General features: G+C 39.1%; 1 protein-coding gene across 2 annotated transcripts; it reads right to left on the reverse strand.

Moving 5' to 3' along the window:
* Positions 1–311: 311 nt before the first annotated feature.
* On the reverse strand, positions 312–25,291 carry SLC13A1 (solute carrier family 13 member 1). Of its 2 annotated transcripts, none has more exons than XM_065665011.1 (15): positions 25,180–25,291; positions 23,091–23,219; positions 22,252–22,388; positions 18,141–18,328; positions 17,486–17,543; positions 17,331–17,397; positions 16,681–16,841; positions 12,127–12,246; positions 10,840–10,938; positions 10,649–10,750; positions 5,919–6,022; positions 2,996–3,105; positions 2,182–2,343; positions 902–1,039; positions 312–804 (listed from the first exon to the last, which is right to left on the reverse strand). In XM_065665011.1, the coding sequence occupies exons 1-15, from the start codon at positions 25,276–25,278 to the stop codon at positions 661–663; spliced, it is 1,818 nt and encodes a 605-aa protein (XP_065521083.1). In that variant the 5' UTR covers positions 25,279–25,291; the 3' UTR covers positions 312–660. The 2 variants fall into 2 exon arrangements, with proteins under 2 accessions (XP_065521083.1, XP_065521082.1); XM_065665010.1 differs by having other exon boundaries at positions 16,681–16,844.
* Positions 25,292–25,354: the final 63 nt, after the last annotated feature.

Consider the following 25,354-nt stretch of genomic DNA (forward strand, 5'->3'; position numbering starts at 1 on the left):
AGTCCCTGATGAAGAGTCCCTCCCCAGCATCCCTATAGGCCCCCTTCGGATACTGGAAGGCTGCTATGAGGTCCCCACGCAGCCTTCTCTTCTCCAGGCTGAACAGCCCCAACTTCCTCAGCCTGTCTTCATACGGGAGGTGCTCCAGTCCCCTGATCATCCTCCTGGCCCTCCTCTGGACTTGTTCCAGCAGTTCCATGTCCTTTTTATGTTGAGGACACCAGAACTGCACACAATACTCCAGGGGAGGTCTCACAAGAGCAGAGTAGAGGGGCAGGATCACCTCCTTCGACCTGCTGGTCATGCTCCTTTTGATGCAGCCCAGGATACGGTTGGCTTTCTGGGCTGCGAGCGCACACATAATGGCTATGCATGTTCATTTTTTCCTTCATAACATGAAGATATAAAAATTCAGACTAGCTGAGCTAGATTAGAAACTTGAGGTAAGTTCATGTTATTTCAGAAGTCTTAACACTTTCCCCGATTAGACTCTCAGACTGGATGATCGGTCTCTGCGACTGGAAAATATGGCATATATAGTAATGGAGATCCCTATTGCTGTGGTGACAAAAAAGCATTTTAAATGACTCACCACATGTCAGGGGAAAAGGAAAGAAACAAACACCATCCATACCAATCCCCAGGATTACTGTTGTTTTTTTACAGCCCAGTGCTATTTGTAGAAGGAATGTTTGGTGCCCAACTTGGATAAGTATAGAGATCGAACATAGGCACTATCCATGTCATAACTGCAAGCATAACTACAGCAACTCCGATGATGTTAATGCCCAAACCAGCCTTCACCTAAAGGAGAGGAAAAAGAAAGCAGAAACTCGAATCAAGACAATGCGGATTTTAAAATGCTAAAAATGCTCTTTAGGGTGTTCTGCTTAAAACTCACCATGTCCATAACAGTTAAATGACCATATGAAAATACAATGGCATTGGCTGGGTTTGCCACAGGAAGCAGGAATGCAAAGGAAGTGCACAAGGTCGCAGGTATTAAAATGAAAAGTGGGTTCACATGAATGGCTTCAGCCTATCATAAAATAGAAGAGAGGGAACAGCTGTCAAGGGACACATTTTCTGAACAACATACATAAATACAAACTTACCATATTGACACAAGTCAGAACAGAGCTGCCAGTTTAAATAGTGAAAAATAGCCTTTTCTGATAAGTCACTTTAAAGATTATATCTGGGAATGCTTTAGAGGAGAAAAGGTGATTCTAATATGGAATAGCTACTGAACTTAAAATTCATCGAATCATAGAATCATAGAATAGTTAGGGTTGGAAACAACCTTAAAATCATCTAGTTCCAACTCCCCTGCCGTGAGCAGGGACACCTCCCATTAAACCATGCCACCCAAGGCTCTGTCCAACCTGGCCTTGAACAGCGCCAGGGATGGAGCATTCACAACCTCCCTGGGCACCCCATTCCAGTGCCTCACCACCCTAACGCCTGATGTTTTCTAATTGTAGTTTAGTCCGTAAAATAAGACTGTTGCAGAGAGTATGCACATTGCACAAGCACTAAAAACAAAAACAGCAACAAAAAAAAAAGCAAGGAATATGAGAAAGTTGAGTTTTTATATTATACTTATGAGAGATTCACTGAAGCGAGGACTAAGGTTTCTTTGTAAGAGAGTGAAAGGGCATATGTATGTGTCTAGGCTGGCTAAGAGGAAAATCTACAGACTAGATGATCAGTAAGTTTTGAAGAAGAAAAAAGAATTGGGTGTTTTGATAAAGATTATGAGAAAACAGGACACAATTGAGATAAGAAGAGAAAAAAATGAGAATTACTTATAAAGCACTTCTATTAGCTCTCTCTTCAATTTGGTCACAGCTTGAAAATTGCAGTGTTAACCATTTTTACTGAAGATGTGGTCCTGAAGAAACACTAAGAGAGCTGTCCTTTTTAAGTGCTTTGACTATTCACAAATAGGAATAACAGTGTTGATTTTTGAGTGTTGAATTTCTAGCTAATTTTACTGAATTTTCAGCATCTTTTGTAAGAACGCTCCAAGTCAATATCCAATGCACAACACAAGGCAGCAAAAATGGTGTATTTTTGGTGTATTTTATGGTGACTTTTTAAAACTGCCTCTGGAGCATCTGTATTATTTCAAGGATGACAGTGCAGATTCTGATTGAAAACAACCTGTGTTATACTCACCAAAGGCGATAGTATGGGCAAAAATATTGTAATGGTAGCTGGATTGCTGGCTAATTCTGTCACTGAAGTGACAATAAGGCATGATATCAGGATAACCGACCACAAGGGGAGTGATCCTAAAGGGGTCAATTTAGATGCTACCCACTCAGAAAGTTTTGAAACCTGCATAAGGAATATGAAAACATGATTATGTTTTACAAAACACAAAAAAGAAGATTTAATAAATGGTATAGAAAAGGAACTTATTCATCTGCTAATTGTGAATTATTTGCGTAGAAGTGTTTTCTGTATTCTTACCACATGTTTTAAGCACGTTTTTCTAATTCAGTGGTGTCATAGGAACCTATGCAAACTGCATTCCATTTATTTGTATTTGCATCTCTGAGATGTTTAGAGGAGTCATAATCAGAAAATTGTAATATGCATACATCAGGCTTCATAAACACAGTTTGGGGCCAAACCTGCTCGATCTACAGGAGTAGCCAGCAGGGCTTCATGTGGGGGATACCTCAATAACATGGGACATTAACTCCAAAATTTTGGCAACACTGTGTCTGCACAACACCCACCACTATCAAGTTTAAATTAAATAACAAATAAAGTCATCATTGTGCATAGTCTTTGAAGACAAAGCAAACTCTTTTTTTGTAACCCTGTTTTTTGCATATCTTGAATATTCATCACATTTATTATGTTCAATATTGCTACAGAATAACTTGATGAAAGAGGAGAGTAACCATAATTCACTGCATGTCTGAACAGCTTCTCATGAGGGTCATGCCTACTGTTCAGTATCTTCTATAAATCACACTACCTCACAGCCGTCTGCTAAAGCAAATCCGCCACCAACAAGAATAGCTATTTCCCAGGGCATGCATGACTGAAATTCCTTCCAAGTAATCAGTGGAGTGTAACCAAAAACAGCTAGAGAAAAAAAAAAAAAAGAAAAAAAGGAAAAAATTAAAAAAAAATCCAAATTAACCCCACCCAACATCATTTAAAAATATATTGAAAACCACTCGAAATAAAATGCCTCTGAGTAAGTACTTGGGATGTATTCGAAGGCAAAATTTCATCATTATAACATGAAGAAAGTATTTGACATGAGCAACCTGCACTTCCTGGGACAGATCCTTAGCTGGTGAAAACTTTCAAAGCCTGAAGACAATATAGCTACAGCAGTTTCCAATGGTGGAGCATTTCCCTATGTGGAAGGTAGCTGTGGGATATCAATGGGTTTACTCAATGAAACTGTGCTGTTCAGACAGACTGCTGAACAAATGCTGCTTCACTTAGGCTCATTTAGGTTCCGACCTTGCATTCTCTGTGAACCGCAGGATCTCATTGATTTCAGCAGTAGAATTGAATGCATAAAGAGGACAAGCCAGAGGTGCACTTTAACCAGGGTAAATTCCATTTTGAAAGGGAAAAATTAAATGAGAATCATAGAATCATAGAATAGTTAGGGTTGGAAAGGACCTTAAGATCACCTAGTTCCAGCCCCCCTGCCATGGGCAGGGACACCTCACACTAAACCATCCCACCCAAGGTTTTGTCCAGCCTGGCCTTGAACACTGCCAGGGATGGAGCATTCACAACTTCCCTGGGCACCCCATTCCAGTGCCTCACCACCCTAACAGGAAAGAATTTCCTCCTTATATCCAATCTAAACTTCCCCTGTTTAAGTTTTAACCCATTACCCCTTGTCCTGTCACTACAGTCCCTGACGAAGAGACCCTCCCCAGCATCCCTATAGGCCCCCTTTCAGATACTGCTACGAGGTCTCCACGCAGCCTTCTCTTCTCCAGGCTGAACAGACCCGACTTCCTCAGCCTGTCTTTATACGGGAGGTGCTCCAGTCCCCTGATCATCCTCGTGGCCCTCCTCTGACTTGTCCTCTGGACTCGAAGTGAAGTCTCACAAGAGCAGAATAGAGGGGCAGGATCACCTCCTTCGACCTGCCGGTCACGCTCCTTTTGATGCAGCCCAGGATACGGTTGGCTTTCTGGGCTGTGAGTGCACACCGAAGCCGGCTCATGTTCATTTTCTCATCAACCAACACCCCCAAGTTCTTCTCTGCAGGGCCACTCTGAATTTCTTCTCTGCCCAGCCTGTAGCTGGTGCCTGGGATTGCTCCAACCCACATGTAGGACCTTGCACTTGGCATGGTTGAACTTCATAAGGCTGACACCAGACCACCTCACAAGCGTGTTGAGGTCCCTCTGGATGGCATCCCTTCCCTCCAGCATATCAACCGGACCACACAGCTTGGTGTCATCGGCAAACTTGCTGAGGGCGCACTCAATCCCACTGTCCATGTCAGCGACAAAGATGTTGAACAAGACTGGTCCCAACACCAATCCCTGAGAGAAACCACTCGTTATTGGTCTCCAGCTGGACATTGAGCCATTGACCACAACTCTTTGTGTGCGGCCATCCAGCCAGTTCTTTATCCACTGAGTGGTCCACCTATCAAATTGATGTCTTTCTAATTTAGAGACAAGGATGTCGTGTGGGACAGTGTTGAATGCTTTGCACAAGTCCAGGTAGATGACATCAACTGCTTTGCCCTTATCCATCAATTCTGTAGCCCCATCATAGAAGGCCACCAAATGGGTCAGGCAGGATTTCCCCTTAGTGAAGCCATGCTGGCTGTCACCAAGCACCTTGTTGTTTTTCATGTGCCTTAGCATGCCTTCCAGGAGAATCTGCTCCAAGATTTTGCCATGCATAGAGGTGAGACTGACTGGTCTGTAATTCCCCGGGTCTTCCATTTTCCCCTTCTTGAAAATGGGGGTTATATTTCCCTTTTTCCAGTCGTCGGGAACTTCACCTGACTGCCATGATTTTTCAAATATGATGTCCAGTGGCTTAGTAACTTCATTTGCCGGCTCCTTCAGGACCTGCAGATGGATTTCATCATGTCCCATGGACTTGTGTACGTTCAGGTTTTTAAGATGGTCTCGAACCTGATCCTCTCCTACAATGGGCCCAAGGTCTTCATTCTCACAGTCCCTGCTTCCAAGACTTGGGTGGTGCAGTCAGAGCCTTTGCCAGTGAAGACCGAGGCAAAGAAGTCATTCAGAACTTCAGTCTTCTCTAAATCCTGTGTAGCCAGTTCTCCTGATAGCTTCTGGAGGGGGCCTATATTGTCCCTATTCTGTTTTTCATTCACTATGTACCTATAGAATCCCTTCCTGTTATCCTTAACATCCCTAGCCAAGTTTAATTCTAACTGGGCCTTAGCTTTCCTAACCTAATTCATAGAATCATAGAACCATAGAATCATAGAACCATAGAATCATAGTATAGTGTAGGTTGGAAGGGACCTTCAAAGGTCATCTAGTCCAACCCCGTGCTATGAGCAGGGACATCTCATTTACCACATGAAATTTTATAGGGTATCTTAAATAAGCAGCAACATTTTCAGCAAAATAAACCTGACCTTTCCTTATGCAGTCCTGTTTAAAGACCATCACGTTCAATGGAAAGACGGTTACCACTGGTGGCAGTGGGCTGCAGGTAGCAGATTCCCCCACAGTACTAGCTGCCACTGCTCACATTAACTGTTGGTACTGAATTCCAGACCAGGGATGCTTTACATCCTGGTAAGATATTATCCTGTAGTAAGATTATACTATTAATATTTAACATTCCTCTAACAAGTGTAATAAGTTATATTTATCGTAGCATCATAAATGCCTTATTTTAGTACAATCCACATCAAAATACTTAACTGTTCTCTCCATTAGAAGTCCTTGTCAATGTTTTTGCTGGAATAATAAAGAACAGGAGGCCTATCACTAAGGCAGTTGTTGAGTCCGTAGCATAGCCTTTATACCTAAGGAGAATTTAACAAGAAGGAAAACACATAAATATATATAGCCAGGAGGAGTAGGGGAAAAGAGTGAGGAGAAGGATGGAGCAGCAGAAACCAGATGATATGGACTGACCACAGCCCCCCATTCTTTACCCCGCGTTCCACTTGGTGCAGTGGAAAGAGGTAGAGGAGTCACAAACTAAGGAGTGAAGTTGAGCCTGGAAAGAAAGTGGCTGGAGAAAAGGTATTTTAGTTTTTTATTGCCATCCTTTTACCATTTACTTGCCATTCAATTACCAATTAAAAATAAAACCGAATGGCAAGAAACAACCTTGTCAATAAAAAACAACAATTTTTAATTGGTAATTGAATTAAATGACCCCAGATCAAGTCTGTTTTGCCTGTAAGAGGTGTCCCTGTCTTTATCTCAACCAACAAGCTTTTTGACCTTATTTTCTCCTCTGTTCCATTGAGGAGGGGAGTGAGAGAGCAGTTGCGTGTGCATCTGGCAGCCAGACAAGGTCATTTCTCCACATGTGTAGAAGTATTAGATGCAAGCCCTCTAAATTCATGTATAAGCATCTTGAGTAAGCACGTGTTATTTTGTCATTCACAGAAATAAGCTGAATATTTGGGAATAACTGATGCTTAAACAACTTATCTTCACAGTTCAATGACAAATTTAGTAACTTTAATATCCTCTGCAATAGATTCAGTCCAACGGACTGTAAGAGCACCATGCATACCCACAAAGGATGGTGGTTTTGTAACTGACAGAACGCAGCTGAGCTTTATTAGCATCCTCCTGTGGTTGTCCTTACTAAAGTCATAGACACAAGGTCCATGTTTATTTTGGTGATTTTTGATGCCTGAGAACTGCTTGCAGTAGTATTTCTTAAACTAATCCCATATCCTTCTAACCTGTACAGAGTAGCCCAAAGTTCAGGTAAAGTGCAAAGCTGAGCTCTAATGACATGTTAACACATCCATCTGATTATGTAACACACTGCTAGGTGGTGGCATATCCCAGTCTGTCTTATTTCAGCCAAGATGATCATTCAAATTAAAAAGAATTTTGATGAAGAAAGTTAAAACATTTTCTTAAGCTTTTTTTTTTTTGTTTCCTGTAAGCACTTCCGCAAGTTCTCCTGAACCGATATGTCAATATGTTTGTCCTCTCAGTGTCATACCATATGTTTTCCTGCATATGCAGCTACAATAGGTCCAAGCATAAATTCCTAGCAGATTTTACCAGCAGCTTAAGGTTTTATACTAAACCAGGGTGTTTCACTGTAAAGGAAAAATCATCTTCCAGTTATATGTTATGGGATCTGGTAGATCCCATAGATCCCATAAAGCAAAGGGTGCTTTAACAACAGTGTTAGTGAGATTGAAAAAGCTTTAGTATGTATAGCACACTGACACCACAACAAGCACAGTTCAGCTAACACTGTCACAAAAGCTGTACTTGAAGCTGTTGCGGAAGTTGTAGTGGAGACATCCTGTCTCCTACTTCATATTGATGGCTAGTACAGAACAGAAATCACTTTTAAAAACCAAGTTGGTTTTTTGGTATGGTTTCTTAAGGCAGAGAGCTCTGCCTATACGTACCTTATATATCACATTCAACCCAGTGTCCACCTGGACCCTAAGGTCCTTTTCCACCAAGCTTTATTCCAACTGGGTGTCTCTAAAGTGTGCTGGTCCCAGGGGCTGTTCCTCCCCAGGTGCAGGACTTTGCACTTCCCCTTGTTGAACTAGGGAGGTGCAAGTTTTGGCCCACAAAAAGTTAGTTTTCTTGATGCAAAACACAATTCTCAGAAAAACTGCTTGGGACACGCACAATATCCTACCATTAGTCATACTATGGCCCCATTCCAAACAGAAGCTTTTCAATCATTATCAGATATTGAGATAAACATTTTACAAAGTCCAATTATCCAAGCTGTAATACAAGTGCTTATACAACATCTACCTCCTTATAACACTGCAAAACTGATTGTTCTACAAGGAAGCAGCAAAGCAGTTGACTAAGGAGATCTCATAATACTCCAACTGAGATCATTGTAGAGAATAGAGCTGTTGGCAAAAGTACACAGCGGCCTTGTACTGGGAGTAAGGAAAGGAATAAAACATGCAGAAAAGAAGAAGAATATACTCAGGTAATAATCTGAGGAAGTGTGAGGGAAGCCCACCTTGCATACATCAGCTGTAACCAGTTGCAGCCCAATGTTGAACTTTCTTATGAGATACATTAAGTCCTGGATAAAGGCCAACTTGAAACTCCTCTAAATGAAGATAATACACCACAGCCTGGAATAAGGCCAGGACATGGCAGGAAACTACTGTAGCAGAAATTATGTGATCCTGTGACATCAACAGATGGGGAGGAAAAAGGCTTTTTTCCCCTGTGCTGCACTCTATAGTGTTATGATGCATTTATTAAAAGACCCTGCTGTCTGCCTTCAGAGGGAGGCAATAGGGGCTCAGGGCAGGACAGTAAAGGGTTAGTTTTTAATAGATTTATAAAATTTTCTGAAAAAAATTAATTGGTAAGGGTAATGTATGCTTGAAAGGCATCTGATAATGCTGATTAAAAATGAGCTCTGCTCAATACGGATAGAGTGCAAATGTGGATTAAAAATTAGCTGACATTTCAAAAAGTTACACTTAAAAAGTGAGGGGGTATCATCTTCATGTAATACCAACATTTCTGCTAGGATTTCAAAAAAGTCAGGTTTCGTATTTTAAAGTATTCAGTAAGTTGTGAGGATGCACACAAGGGGCTGAGAGCACAAACATGGATGGTGAGAGTGATGGGAAGTTTTTCTTGAAGCAAAACTGAGTATTCCATTCAATTTGTTGAAAGAAAGCTTGTAATGGGATATAAATAACTCAGATATGTATATCCTTAAAACATCTATCACAGAAAGGTTTTTAATACAGCAAAGAAGTCAAAACCAGATGGCTGGAAGCTATATTCAGACAGGAAACAAGGTGAGAGCTTTTCTTGTTTAGTTTGGCAACAGAGATGATTATCCATCAGGACAGATTATCAAGGAAAGTGATAAATTCTAAAATCTGAGGAACCTGTGAGCTGCCACCCTGAAGTCAAGCCTGGCTGCTTTCTGGGAATTCATGTTCTAATAAAATGAATCTCTGTTGGGCTTAACACACAGAACAACGTTGCTCTTCTGATCTTCAGCATCTTAGAATAAATGAACTGATGGCCCTGCCTGATTTAAGACTCTGAGAGTGGTATTATTCCCACCTAATAGGACTCACTCACTCAAGGTCACTTATAGCTCTGACATTGTGGCTTTTTTAAGGACAAAGCTCATGTCTGCAGGTGACAGAATCTCCATGAGGCTGGCTTGAGACTGTGGGATAAGGGCCTGTGGAAAGTAAGTACTATCAGACTCCTGTTAAGAAATCTGATTTCTAAGGGCAGAGAGTGTTTCCTTACAGCTGTTTCCTGTAGCATAATCTTAAGGAAGTTGTCCACATGCCTATCAGTATACTTAATTCCAAAACACTGAGCAATTCTGTACATGGAAGTATTAGGGAACAAGTGTGTGAGAGATGTAAGTCACAGTTCGTGCACTGTTAGAAGCCACTTGGACATCACGGTGATAAGTGCAATGTTACCATTGATAGAACCACACACAGCTCCTGGGGTGTAAGTTCTTTTTACAGTTTCTTTGTTTTCATTGCAGAACTTACTGCTACTCCTTACCCCTATTGTGCATCTTGGCTGGAAAGCTTTCATTGCTCAGAAAAGTAATTCTCAGGTGACAGTTCTCAGGTGCTTATGTGGTTTCCAACACATTAATAACCCTTGTGTCTTTGCTGTTCCACGGATCTCCACCCCCTACATCCATTGAGACAGCAGACTGAAGAACCTCATTAGAATACTGTCCCTCAGACACTGGTGTGCCACCCCCAGGGTTATCTACGGCTAGCCTGGTTTTATCCATTTCCCCCTCAAATCTAGTTTAAAGTTCTTTCACTGAGCCCTGGTAACTCCTGTGCAAAGATCCTTTTCCCCCTTTGAGACAGGTGTGCCCCATCTGTTGTCAGCAGGCCTGGTGTCACATAACCCATGGTCAAAACCCCAAATTCTGCTGGTGAAATGACTGGCACACAGGAAAACAAAATGGAAATATACCATCCAAGCCCTGCACTGGCCTTTGATGCATGCAGCAACAAATATTAAATCCAGGAAGACCTAAAGAACACGAAATCCTTCTTGTCCCAAACCTCCAACTATTTTCCAGTACTTCAGAGCACAAGTGAGACCTTTATCAAAGAAGAAAAAAACTGAAATTACAGTAATTAATCAACCATTATGCATTCTCCCTCACTGGACCAAGTCTAGAACATAGACATAGTCTGTTTTAGGCGGCACTTTATCCTGTAATGAGTTCAGTACATTTCAGGTGTTGCACACATACATCTATGAAAGTTGATGGAGTCTACCTGTTCTGCATACATTACAAAGGTTTTTAACAACGTTAGCCTGGAATATTTCTGAAGTATTGGAAGTATTTTTGTTTGGTTTTGTTTGTTTGTTTTTAATTGAGAAGTAAAAGGTATGTAGTTAAGACACAGTACAGTTCCTGTTCATGTATCAAAAAGATTACTTACTTTGGGAAAAGTGAAGACCATCCTGGGATGAAGCCAGGGTCTCTGGTGAACCACAGTAGGGTCATTAGGATGAATAGGACAAGAGTAACAATTTCTGGGTAGCTATAGCAGAAACAGAATGTGTTATAATTTTTCCTGAATTCACATTTGGATTTAGTCACTTTTGTTTGCACACATATACTTTGACATACGTTATTGGTCCAAGCTTCTTGTACTCCTTCTGAATCACCTGTGCTGAGGCCTCTTCCCTAGCGGTTTTCTTCTTGGCACACTTGAGCATGTTTTTAAAACTAGAATGTAGATCAGCAATATTGAATTATGAATTAACAGTGTACACAGAAAAAAACCCAAATTCCAAACTTTCCTTTTCAAATAACACTTTACAAAAGTAAAATTGTCACCTTACAATGCATTATCTCCCATTTAATTATCACACACCAAACCGAGCACATTGGAATTAATTGACAAAGCCCAGTGGGAGATAGACAGAGGCAGCAAAAAAATGTGTCCTGTTATTGACTAGCGTATTTGCCCAGGAAGGATGAATCTTTAATCATGTGAACTAATTGAAAGACTCAAACAAATAACCTGGCTATTTAATGAAAGCCATTTATGACTTTGTTTTACTTCTTTGTAATGAAAAGTCTGTATCTCATCAGTAGCCTGCCTACTGATCAGCAGTCTATTTGCTACAAGCTCTGTTTTTACTCTTGAATAAGACCCTTGCACAACATTAAAAAGAACACTGTCAAAACTAACAAGAAAAATTAAACAATAAATGTTTGCTTATACAGTGGTAAGCATGGGATGAATTTAAGTCTGCTTAAGAGCAGACAGTCTCACTCTTCTTCTCTTGCACCATAAGTAGCTATGTAATCGTGGAGAATGGGTGTCCCCACTATTTTCTCTGCAGATGTTAGTGAACTCATGGAGAACAAGACTTTGAAGAATCAACCCCAAAAAAGTATTGGCCTCTACAAAACCTTAAAAGTACAAGTTCTATGGAAAAAAACAAAAAAAGAAAACAAAACACCAAAAAAAAAAACCACCACCATACCACCACATATAAAATTTGGAAAAGTGGAAGTTTTTTACTTCATATTTACAAATCCATCCAGTTTATAAAGCAGATATTGCTCAAGTATTCAATCCAATCCCTTGAACTGGCTCCAGGGAAGAGCAACATCCTGGCTATAAATGTTCAAGTCTTAGACCAAAATACATAAAATTTCAGTATTCTTCTGTCTTGTGCATGTACACTGTTAATGATGATGTGTGTGTATTCTAAATGAATGGCTATCATCATTTGTGATGTGGACCTTTCGCGTTGGGCTGAGTAGTCAAGGATCTTTACTTTAAAAAAATCTTGTCTCATCCAGACACTCAGCCTGTTAAACTTAGATGTAATATTTACTCCTGGTACAAAGTACTTCTTGTACCATCAAGCTTCAGTCTTATCAGTTACAACAGTTACTCACTCAAACCCAAGGAAAATCCACTGGAGCCAGATCCAAGAGAGCAGCAGAATAATAAGTGCGATGGGGATAGAAAGGATAAACCAGGATCCAAAGTTGATGCACTGACAAGCTGGGTAACGGCTAGATGAAAACAAAAAACTGTTCAGTTGAGGTTTTCAAAGGAATGTAGAGTTATGATAAGTGCCAGAAAGCCCTGCTGCAAGACAATGCTTCTGGCTAGTAGTTGATTTTCAGCATGAGGTAGTTTCTGGTCTCCTCCCTCACCCTCCCGTCCTGTTCCTGATCATCAAGACCACTGTAGGAGCTAGCTGTGACGATCATTTGAGCACTGGATCAGCAACAGGTCCAAAGACCTGATGCTGATCTAGGTGTGCCTAGCTTGAGTTCAGTAGGCAAAGAAGGGCCACTCAGTGTTAGTCTATTAGGATGACCAAGAAACGGAACATGAAGAAAAGCCTTTCTTTGAGAGGAGACTTTAGCACAAGAAAATATAATCAAATGAACTAGCTCCAGTAAACTTAAAAGACAATGGTGGAGACAACATCAAGACTTGTATCGTTCAAGATTCCATAAGGGTTTCAAAAACTGATTAAAAGCAAATTATTATTACAAATTTCCAAGAAAGGCAAGAATGCTCATTTATTAAGTGGATTGTCTCTCCAGTCACCTTGTCTCTTTGAGGCTGTTTTCATCTACTGTTTGCAGGTGTCAACCAGTCAACCAGAGCTCTCCCTGCAATGTACTTTAAGTAAAGGCACTGGTTTTCTGAAAGGAATGAATTTACAGTTTAACGAGATAGATGTTGGATAGGTAAAAAGGCCAGGTAAATGAATCTTGTTTTCGTATTTACTTCATGAACTGAAGTTATTCTTCCTTTGAGCTTCTCCAGCTCTATTGAGAGAGCTTTTAGTGCTAAAAGTAATTAGCATTAAAAAGTAAGAAAATTCTGGTCTCCTTGGAAAGTCTTCCTCTTTGATGTAAAAATCAGATGGAAAAGAGTTCACAATGTCCAGAGGCTGCAAAAAGTATTTCCAATTATTGGCCAGGTATTTCAGGCCTGTCTAGAAGAAAAGGAATTCTGATGGTGACATAGGTCTTTGAGGCAGCAAATCCTCATTATAAATGTTCTCTCAGTTGTGCGGATTTTAGTATTTATCTGTATTTATTACAATGCTTACATATAATGCAATTGAAGTGTGAGCAGGGACTGAACCAAAACTCATACACACTTCTTGATGTGGTGCTCTATATTGCAACTGTACATAGTGATTAAACAGTGAAACTGGAACAAGAAAAAGTATTTTATTTATTTATTTTGTAGCTATTTGTCTTTTATTACATGATGAACCACATCAGGTTTTGAAATTACGACTTTCAAGATAGGAAAAAACTGACATCAGCATAACAATGACTAAGCATCAATGACTTGCTGAAGTGTTTATGATTTTCCCTGAATTATGCATGATAATTTCTTACCGAGCAATAAAACAAGCTCTTGAAAACTTTGTACTGAGCAGTCAATTTCATTATAAAATGTTAATTTTTGTGATCAGGTTTAACAGTAAGTTTGCGCAGGACTGAATACATACATAAGCATTTCTAGTAATTTTAATATTAAAGTTAGGTGTTCTTCATCTCCAGGATAAATACTCCTCAGGTGACTGGAAGAATTCATTTAAACTATTTTTAAAATTATCCAGTATATAGTGCTGTTTAGATTATATGCTATTTTTTAATTATCTATTACAGGTCTTGCCTGAGGCAAGGATAGACAGGACATACTGAACTATTTCTTTTCTAAACCTATTTCCTTTGGATAATGAAAAGGTGTGATTGATTTCAATAATCCTCTCTTTACAGTGATTCAGTGCAATAACAATAAACTCTTTCCAGGCTAACATTACAAATGTCAACAAATTTGGTTCATAGAATAAACCCAGATAAGATAATTCCTTTTATGACTTTTGTGAAATTGCTTAGGTTGAAAATAATTTAATGCTGGCAAAGTTCTACTCTTCATGTTGGAAGGTCAAAGTCAGTTACCAGAATAGGAAAACTGGATAACCTTTCAGTGAGCCAGACTAGAGAACCAAAGATTTCGTCATAGGATTTACTCTTCCTCAAGCACAGGAGAGATCAGTTTTCTCCTTGACACAGTGTTATCTGGTAACCCTTTATCTCTCTAATCTCTCCGCAGCCTTCTCCTCATGCTGGGGTGCAGCTGCTTAGACTCCCAGGATCCATAGTCCTACTATAATGGCCCAGCTGTGAACCTTGGCTTGCAGTGCTTGAAAAAATGCTCTGTGTGGGAAAGAGCTCTGAGAAAGTCTCTACAGCAGAGTTGCGTAAGATTAAAGAAGTGAAACTGCAGATGGGAGAGAACCGATATGGGGATCTGCAGCATCCTGCAGGATTCAAGAGGAGAAACAAACACTGGAAATGTTAAAATATTAAAGGAAAAACATATGGAGTCAGAAGAAAGGGACCCAGCGTCACCAAGGATCTGTTCCAAAGAGCAGTGAGGACCAACCCATCACATCCTTAAGTGATGCCTTCCTGGCCAGTAAAGGCATCTGTATATCCTATGGACAGTGGTGAGCAGACTAATGTTTAGCCTACTAGCTAAACATGGTTTTCCCCAGTTAGATATTCTAGACACTATATTGTAGTGTCTTTTTGCATACAATTAAGAGTGAGCCTCAGAGGATCAGTAACAGTTCTTTCTTGAAGAGGAGCCATTATGGAAGTTGGTCTCATTGGTAGGGATGCTTAGCATCACATCAACACTGTTTGCTTCTGCCCTATGGATCAGAACATAATTGCATGTCCTAACTCAACAGCAGGCTGGGGACTCCCAGCAACAGGCTCCAGTGCTAACACAGACTGTTTTCATAAGAGGAATGAAAAGAAGGGAAGTAGAGAACAGTAAATGTTAATTCCAATGTATTTAACACTGAAATTGGGAAGACATGAGGAATATGCTATTTTGCAGTGCTATTTTAAGTGTTTTGTCACTGAGAGTGGGAAACTCAGAAATATGCTGTATGTGCAGCTCTTCTGCTGAATTATTCTGGTTCAGTGTTTATGATACATGAAAGTAGACTGCAGATGTGTCCAAGTTATGCTAATAGGTCAATTCCCACTTCAGATAGGGCATAAATACTAAAGAGGCCTCTAAGGAGAAGGGAAGCAAGATAGTTACAGATAAAATTGTTTGCACAGGTAGGTGGCAAATTCATCTCAAGTTAAGGATTAGTGTCAGTGTTTGTGGAAAGATTAAAAAAAATCCTAGCAGAGTGTAAAACTAACTCGCACATGCAGTGCTCATGTACGGCACATGCTTCTAGCAGAGGGTCAAGATGCAGGGAGAGAGCAGCAATCTGCTTATGCATTCTTGAAGAGATTGTTAACAGCTAAGACAAACTGAAAAACCAGCTACAAGCCAGTTTTCTTCAAGTTTCCTACAACTTCAGGGAAATGAACAAGAACAGTTTGTATCCCTAGTAATCAGTCTTGAATTCTTCTAGTCTCCTGCTTGAACCAGAAAAGTCTGTATGTCTAAAAGTTTAAGTCTGAAGGACTTACAATGCCATAGTCTGCCCTCTTTGGCCTCAGTAACAGGCACTCTTATAATTTCCGTACTGCTTCTATTGTTGCTATTCTCTTAGCACAGGCTAATTTACAAACTACCTATTCAGTTCTCTTTAGCAGCACGCTGAAGCCAAGTTTCATCCATTCATGGAATACAGGCTGGAAGAAAACCTGTCAATAGCTGGTCTTTCACCTTTTTTGCCATGTGCAATGCAGAATAGCTGAAAGAGGGTAATAAAAGAATTGTGCTTTATTTTGTTCTGTTTTAAAATGAGTGGCTTGGCAATGAGCAGTTTGCAGAAGGGAAAGTTCAGCAAGAACGATTGGTTTTTCAAAGGCTTTGGAATGAAATCTACCAATTTTCTTTTCAAAGTAGCTCTACTTAGAAAAGAAAAGGAATATTATAGAATGTTTTTAATAACCTCAAAACCAAGTGTTCCACTGAATGTATTTTCAGACTGATTTGAATTTTTTCTTTTTTGACTAACATACCTAAATTCCTCATTTGAACAATGCCCTAAGCATAGCCTCCTGAAAGTCTCCTGATGCTCTTTGCTAAGCAGACACAAACTTAGCTCTTTCTGTAATTATAGATGAATTACAGCCCTTTAAGGCCAGATAGTGTCTGTTATTCATGCAAAGTTGTGTCTTCCTTCCCAAACAAGCTCATCTTTTTCCATGCAGCTATTCAAAGAGTAAAATACTACTTGACCAGAGAATGGCCATCTTGTTGCATGTGTTGGATGATCGCTTACAGCCTTTCCCACTGTAAGACAAATACAATCCTGCAGTTTCATTTTATGTCTTAAAAAAAAAAAATAACAAAAAGTAGGAGAATCAAATAATGTCCAATTGACAGGTAAAGTTTCTAATGCATTTTAGGGGAGCTATGTGAGAGCCCAGGATATAACAGCTAAAATTCTGGATTAAGAAGAATACAAATAACTTAATATAGACTCTTACGTATTGAAGTGCTCAGCAAAAATCAGATTAGTTGATGTTCCTGTGATTGTGGTCAGCCCTCCAATGGTAGCAGAATAAGCAACACATAAGCACATCACTTTGAAAATCCCATTATATTTGTCCTCTTTGCTTTTTCTCCCTGTTTCAGCTGGTGGTAGGTTCTGCTTAGAAAGAATATACACCAATTAATATATAAGAAGGGCTCATCATCAAGCACAAAAATAGGATTCAGGGATGTCCCAGAAGATTTAGACAATTTGCTGGCAATAGAGCTGTAAGCAGTGTGGTGTGGTTTGCTGTTACAGTGGTACTGCAACTATTCATGCAAAGGAAGAAAAGAGAGAGTCAAATCCCGAAGACCTTTTCCTGAGCTGCCTCAGTCTTTACACAAGAATTTCCTTATATATCCTAATACACAGAGTTTATACTCTGGTGAGGTTAGTTTAACTTTTGTAAAATACACTGGGAGCACAAAACCACTAATGAAATAAGTACATAAGCAACTTGTATGCATATCTACACATTTATCTCTTATTCACATGAAACTATCTTCATTGCTAGCTGTGCCATGTTAGATGTTATATAGAAATGAGATATAGGTTAAAACTGTTACACGCATGAACTGCATAATAAAAAGACACCTTAAGTACCTGTTCCTTTTCTTTTTCATACTCTTTTTCAATTGTGCACACAGTACTAGCCACATCATTGTCATATCTGGAAAAAACAAAGGTATGTATTTTAACAAACATACTCTATTTAGACTATTTCTTATATTAGATTTTAGTAAATGAATAACTATTACCCATTAGCTTGTTTTTCTTTCTCTTTACAGTCACTGCATTCATATTCTCCTATATGTTCTGTAAGACATTAATGCAAAGACAGGTAAGTATTTAAGGGAACAAAACTGGAAAGGCTCCATCAGCATGTCCCATTTCAGGCAATAACTTCACATCATCCTACAAATAAATTTACAAGTGCCAATCTTAAAAACAGCTGAGCTGTTCCTTATTCCTTCATAACTCCTATTTCCCAGGGGCTGAATCTTCTAATGAGATGGAAATCTTTCTAATCTGCAATCTAACTATGTACGTAACCAGTTTAGTTTCACCTATTCTCCCCACATTACTCTAGAGCTTAAAGAGCGCTTTTCTCCTGATAATGTTTAACCCGCAGTGTATTTATAGCTTGCTATCATATTTCTTTTCAAACATTTCACTAGGCTGAACAAGCCAGCCTCTTCTCTTCTCCCCTTCTCTCATATAACTGCCATATTCTGCACTATATTCAGTTTTAATTAATCTTTATGAACATGGGAGACCTCACACACAGTAATCCAAGGCGTTTTACAATGGAGCATGTAATGATTTCCGTAGTCATTCAACTGTATTTTATGTGGTGTTTACTCCACTGCAGAATGAGGGTGAGCAAAGGCAAAAGCTGCACCGTGTGCCTACCGTCCAGCTCCAGTGTTGGGTTGATGGAGCCATTAGAGCAAGACATCTCCAGCGCATCAGCTTCTGTTTCAGCTTTGATGATCTGCTGAGCTACAGCCTCTACAATTGGCATCACCATGGCAGCAGCAGAGGTGTTGCTGAGCCACATTGACAAGAAAGCACAGCTAACCATGAAACCCAGCACAAGCCTGGAACAGGAGAGAAGAGTCTGTGGCTGCTACAGCAACACCTCCTATCACCACTCTATTTAGTACAAATTTAATGCTTTTTCAATAGAGACACTGAAAATTTAAAGCTTGTAATTGGCCTCTGAGGAAGATTATGAATTACAACAATCTTGATCAAAGACATTGGAATGATCATATTTTAAAGAATCAAATATATTATAAATGGGAAACAATAAAATTTATTTATAGAATAAAGAAAATAAGAAAGAGCACCACAAATGCCATAAGCTTAAAAGAAATTTAAAATGGCTGCTCTGCCAATGCTGTTAATCCCCTATCGTACAAGCTGGGTAAAAACCCTGGGCTTATTACTTAGGCTGTAAGTCCTCTATATACCAGTCCAGCTGTTGTAGAAAGGAATATTAACAACTCAGGAAGTGATACTTAACTTAGTTCTGAATCAGAGTGCCATGACAGGTGTGTGGGTTATTTGTGCTTCAATAAACATAAATATTTGATAATAAATGAAAAAATCAAGGTCATTACAATATCTTAGTCCAGTCTTGGCACATCTTTAGCTAAGTTTACTATAAACAAGAATTGTATCTCTGCAGTTTCTGATTATACTTATGCAAAGTACTGAATTGCATCAGTGATTGGAGACACTCAAGGTTTACACTAAAAAAATCATATCTCGTGAAGTTAGACGGTAAATTTAGAATACAGGCCACATTGTCATTTCTAATGCATCTCTTGGAGTTGTAAATGAGAGTAGTCTTCCTGACTTCCTGTCCCAAGGTGTTGGCAACATCACTAAACACCTGCTATGGATCACAAAACTGAGATAAAAACTGTAAGTAGAAGGACTGTGATGTTGCAGCATTTTCAGAGAATTCACTCGTGATTTGTAAAGCTCTTGGCCTAGCCTTGACAAAAGCTTCACAAAAACTGTAAGGTTTAGTACCCAGCATGGGAAGAGAAGATTGTACACAAAAATAACATAAACAATATTTAATGACATAAAAACACCATTCAGAATGCCTCTCCTAGCCTTTCATTTCAGCTAATAGCAGCATTTCAAACTTGATTATTTCTCAGTAGGAGAACCTTGTCATTTCTCTGTGCACTTTTAATTGCATAATGATGAAATGATCTACAGACCTGCAAGTGAGTAGTGGACTTGATACAACAAAAATTATCATAGGTAGTATGAAACTTATCACTTTATGCAGTTTTTGATTAGGTCCTCAGATGGAAGTTGGGGAAGACTTGTGTTCTTAGCATAGAGTTTATGCAGAAAATACTGGTCAGGCTAAGCACACTGAATATGAATATTTACATCGTAGAGAAATATAATTTTAGTATAACTTGCAAGAGGATTTAAAACCAAAGCCAATGAAGACATTTGCTAACATGTTTCAAAACTGTTCATCATAAATTTCCAGCATTTGATGGACTGATGGTCAGGTGACCATTTAGCACAGTGTGTTGTATTCTAATGAGTGACTCTAAGAAAATCCTAACCTGTTCAGCCCCAGTTTTTTGTTTTTTTTTATTATTCTCTCTGTGTTGTTATTGTGGAACCTTGGATGATAACTTCATCTACATTCAACTATCAAATCACCCTTTGCTATGTAATTCACTTTCAATGTTTTGCTACTCAATCTATTGCAGGTTGCATAGATGTATTCACCTTTCCCTCATACTCTGCAGACAAGACTACACATCTCAAATGATAGGAGGTATTTAAGCACTTACACACTCGTAGAATCATTTAGGTTGGAAAAGACCTCTAAGATCATCGAGTCCAACCATTAACCTAGCACTGCCACATCCACCACTAAACCGTGTCCTGAAGTGCCACATCTACACATTTTTTAAATACCTCTAGAGACAGTGACTCTACAACCTCCCTGAGAAGCCTGTTCCAAAGCTTGACAACCATATGGAAATATATCTATGGAAATGTTTCCCGATGGCCAATATAAATCTTTCCCTGATGCAACTTGAGGCTGTTTCCTCTTTTGCTATAATTTATTTCTTGGGAGAAGAGACCAACATCCACCTCACTACAACCTCCTTTCAGGTAGCTGTAGAGATCAGTAAGGTCTCCCCTGAGCCTCCTTTTCTCCAGGCTATACAACCCCGGCACCCTCAGCTGCTCCTCACAAGACTTATTCTCCAGACCCTTCACCAGCTTTTTGCTCTTCTTTAGACATACTCCAGCACCTCAATGTCTTGCTTGTAGTGAGGAGAGGAAAACTGAACACAGTATTCGAAGTGCGGTGTCACCAGTGCTGAGTACAGTGGGATGACCATTTTCCTAGCTCTGCTGGCCATGCTGTTCCTCAGACAAACCAGTTTCTCCAGAAGAAGGCAGAATCCAGAAAACTCCTGCTATTCTACTTCCACTGCTACAGCTTCTAGGACACTTAATGCAGAAACCTCCTACAGTGGTATCTCTACCTTGGGCTGGAAGAGGCTCCAATGTGACAGGATGCCTGGGTACTCCTGCTAGCGGAGGAGGAAGGCTCTGCACAGAGAAGAGCAAGCATCACTTTGCAGTGGGCACAGCTAACGAGCAGCAGATGCTGAGAGGTGGGAGGATCCTCTCCTTCACACATCATCTTATCATAATCTTATCATCCTTTTGTCATGAAAAAGTGATAGGAAAAAAGTGTCAGAAAAAGTGATAGAGCTTAGATAGTTATGAGGGGTGCTGCTTCCTGAGGGTTGCAAAACTCTCTGGGGTTGCTCTAGGTATGCTCAACACTGGTTGCAGTTTTCTGTATCCACAGCAAGTTCCCCAGTAGTGTTCAGTTTAGCACAGCTCGCCATTCACTGTGTTCTCCGTTTCAAGATTTCAGCCAAAAGTTAGGGATTTAGGAATGATCAAAAAAAGAGAAGTTGAAATAACTAAAACTGCATAGCTCAAGAATGTAGCTGAAGATAATAGGAGGCAGTTTACAAGAATGTAAGGAGTATTTTATCAAAAAAGAAAGCTGTCAGCTATCAAAAGATGAAGGAAAAATCGAAACACATGCTATATTTAAAATTAGGACAGACAAATCACTGAGGAATAGGAATAATACAGCATTTCCATGAGGTGTTATTAGTTAGAGCACCTAAGAGGCTTCTCATTTTTTAGAGCTGGGGTTTTTGAAAGTTCCCCTGACTTTTTACTTCATGTCACTGTCTGCTTCCTGGTGAAGAGTATTAAGCATCATGTATTCAGGGAAGACAGACTTGCTCTACAGATGTTATCTGCTGCCTTACTGATGTGCTGATAGATGAATGTGTGGGCCTAAATCACTTCTACAAGCTTATAAAACAAATAAAGAGTTTTCACTTCCTAAGATACATGATAGTAAACAGAGAATTTGTGATTTCATCTCCCTCATCACCTCATCCACCTGAGGAAGTTCATATTCCTTTGATATTTTCTTCATAAGTAGGCAAAGAAAAAAAAGCATAAATTCAGACACTGTGCTTAATGTGGTTTTCCTTCCTCACCACATCTTTAGTCTTATGACTTCTTTCCCTCACTGTGCATTTGTATTCTTGGGAAGTGTCCAGAATTTTTCAAAGAACATTGAAATACAAATTAATAATAAACATAGTGCAGATTTTCAGTTTTAAGTATCATATATGTAATATATTAACCACCATTCAGAAACAGGACCCATAGTTTATTCACAAAGTCATCAGGTATTTTGTTCAGAAGGATCCTTATTATTAACAAAATCACTGCAGGAAACTTTCAATTAGGATTTCAGCAAAATAATAAACTGTCAACTACAAATCAATCATATGCTTTCAAATATCTACTTTGAATAGAAAGAAAGGATGGATTGCTACTACAGAAAAAGCAGTAGGCAATTATTTCTGGAATACATAGCTTTCCACAAGTATTATTGTCCTTTATGACATTGTTTAACACATACCATGCAGGGTTGACACCCACCAGCATCACCATTCTTAAAGCCATTCTTTTGTGCAAATTCCATTTTTCTATTGACGTTGCCAAACAAATTACTCCAATCAGCAGCAGATGAAAGTCTTTAAAATAAGCAGATGCCACCTGAAATAAAACCAAAAAACATTTTGTTAACTAAATGGCGACTTTCTATTAGTATTTGGTATTATCAGTTTATGAAAGAAAAAGAAATCAGTAAGGGTCTATTTTTGAAATAAATATTGGAAAACATTTTTGGCTTAAATTTACACTGTTAATTTAATTGAAATTTCAATTTCACTTAACCAAATGATGCAAGAGTAACTGCACTAAAAGGCATAGTGTTAAAGCAAAAAGAAAAATAAGGCTTATGATATGAACAGCCAAAGGTCATCAGGCCCATCTGACAGACTTTTATTAATTTAATCATCTATACAACAGATACAAGAGCAAATTTAAACATAGTGTTAGAGTATGATCCCCTGTGGTGTCCTCTCTTTGACATGAAAATGTATACTCAGCATTTTGTACATGGCATCTTTACTGTGTCATCTTGTTTCTGTAACATTAAGGGCATATTATATCTATCTAGCATTTTCCCATTGACAGGCACTGAAGCATTAAATCACAATCTAGGAGAAAATATTAAAGAAATATGGGCAAGTCCTGAGGACAAGGCATGTAAGCAAGTTTTGAGGCAGACCTGTTTGGACTGGCACTCAGCAAATCCATGGATTAGCCTATCAGGTTTCAACATTATGTGGTTCTCTCTGTGCAGATTTTTGTCAGTGAAATCCATAATATGATAGAGAGGAAAAAAAGGGTTACCTGCTTGGATTCCATTATACCGAACAATGGGAACATAACGGCAGGGAGCAAAGCTGAAACAGCCAGTGGCATAGGTTCTGTGAGCCAAAGGATGGCAACTACAAACAATGTGTATGCACATTCTGCTTCCTAGAATACAAGAGGCACAAAGCAAAATATGAGTGGATCATCCATTAAAGAAATCACAAGGTAGAAAGTCCAGCTATGTAAGAGATTGCCCCCACCTGGAACAAATCAAGGACCTAAATTTGTCAGGGACCGTAAGTCAAGGGACATAAATTTGGGGTTCTTTTTGTCTGCTATCAGTAATCCAGCTAAGATATGAAACATGGTCTGTAAAACAAACAAAAAAAAAAAAGGTAGTTTTAAAGAATTGTGTTTAACAGATGATAGTAAAATTATTTAGTTTCTACCACTTAGGAAACACGGGGGGAAAGTCAGCTGCCTTTTTCTTCAAGCACGATTAATCATAGAGGTCATTCTGGAGCATTCTTAGACCATGACTTAACATAAACCAAACATTCTGCAACTGCAAGCAAACCTTTAAACCTCTAAGAGGACTTGCATTCAATAGCAGGTCAAATTTTGCCTCTCCTGTAATCAACGAAGTTTTATCATCAACATTAATAAGGCAAGGATATCACCTAATATAACAAATATTGTGCAGGACTGAGAAGAAACACAGTTTTTAAGACTTGCAATTTTAGTGAGTGTCCTCTGTTTAAACTCCTTGAAAATAGGATTTTTTTTCTTTATTGTTTTCCCATAAAAATTTACTTAACTGTTGCTCATGGAATGCAGACGCAGCCAAATATAATATAATGACAAAGTGAGCCTAGTTTTTTCTAGAATCCTAGAAACTTATTTTATGTAGTTTTGAATTCCTGTTCTGCTCTTGAGCAAAATGGTTTCTATCTTTTAATGCCACTGGTTAGGGCATGAAAATGCTCTATAGCAGCAGAGATGGTTTGTATTAGGAAAGAAATAACTTAACAAAATGGCTCTGACTTCTGACAGGCAAACAGAAATCTTCAAGTCAGGCAACTATGGCTAGCATTTATTTTTGGAGTGAAGCTTGTGTTATATATTAAATTATTTGATAATGCCATTGATCCCCTACCAAGTGCTCATCTCACTTAAGTCACATTAAAAATTTCTCAAGAATTTCCTCTCAGAGATAAAACTGAAATACTGAAACTGGGATGTGGCACTACATGAAGCATGTTGCTCTGCAACTACTATCTGTCTGTGATGCAAAGACTTCTGAACTGGAATTCCATGAGCTGTTACACACGATGCTTATAATGCATGTGTGAAATACATCACAGTAGAATTACATTCCATTCTGCTGACAACAGAGTTGCACCAAATACAATCGCGAATAAAATTTTTATACAGCTGTTTCTTCAGCTTGGAGTTGTCACAAGAGTTATTGAATGCCAGAGGAATTTATTTCAAGTAAAATAAAAATAAGGTGTCCTGCCATAACCTTTGCTCTACTTAGGAACCAGAGGGAATTTCTCAGATCATTGATTCCAGTCATTTGCTTTCAGACAACACAATAAATGATGAACGTAACGAAATCCGTCATCAAATAAAAGTGCAATTGTGGTGGTCTTCCTGACAATTCATTTTCATTATCAATCATAAAAAGCTGTTTAAAAGTGGCTAAAATGTAACAGCAGCACAGGATTTTCAAGGTAGTCTAGATAACATTGAATGAAAAAATCACTTCCTGAACAAGCAAACAAATACATAATTCAGAACTTCATGCAAAGAGCACAGAATTTTACACTAAAGATGTTGTCTTCACTTCATTTCTATGCAAATACACTGGGTTAACAAATCAAATAAACAAACAGATCTCCCTCTCCCTCCCCTCCCACCCCCCCAAAAATAACAACACAAAAAAACCCCACAAAAACCAAACAAATCAACAAAAAAGAAAATCCACAATGTGAACATCATGAAGTTATTCAAGGCCCCTTCCAACCCAACGCTTCTGTGATTTTATGATTCTGAAAAGATCTGGGAATCTTGGGCTTGACATAAAGGTGCAGAATAATTACCTCTCAAGTGGGTCACTTACTTTGGATTTGATGATAAGAGGAAGTGGAAGTAAAAGCAGTAGGGTGAGGACAATGAGCAGGAACCTTCGGTAAGCCAGGAGATAGCTAAGAAACTTCATGGTTGGTGGCTGGTAGATGAACTTTCCTGGAGAAACTGCCAAAAAGTAGGTCTGACTTTAAATAGCTGACTCCGAT

The sequence above is a fragment of the Lathamus discolor genome, chromosome 1 (genome assembly GCF_037157495.1).
Source record: "Lathamus discolor isolate bLatDis1 chromosome 1, bLatDis1.hap1, whole genome shotgun sequence".
Taxonomy (NCBI): Eukaryota; Metazoa; Chordata; class Aves; order Psittaciformes; family Psittacidae; genus Lathamus; species Lathamus discolor.

Excerpts from the sequence above, each read along its gene's own strand:
- SLC13A1 (XM_065665010.1), bottom strand. The coding sequence starts at position 25,278 with ATGAAGTTTCTTAGCTATCTCCTGGCTTACCGAAGGTTCCTGCTCATT. Across the intron at positions 18,329-22,251 it reads GTGGGTGTCAACCCTGCATG|GCTTGTGCTGGGTTTCATGG; the intron begins GTATGTGTTAAA and ends CTCCTGTTCCAG. Across the intron at positions 10,751-10,839 it reads AAGAAGCTTGGACCAATAAC|CTACCCAGAAATTGTTACTC; the intron begins GTATGTCAAAGT and ends TTTCTGCTATAG.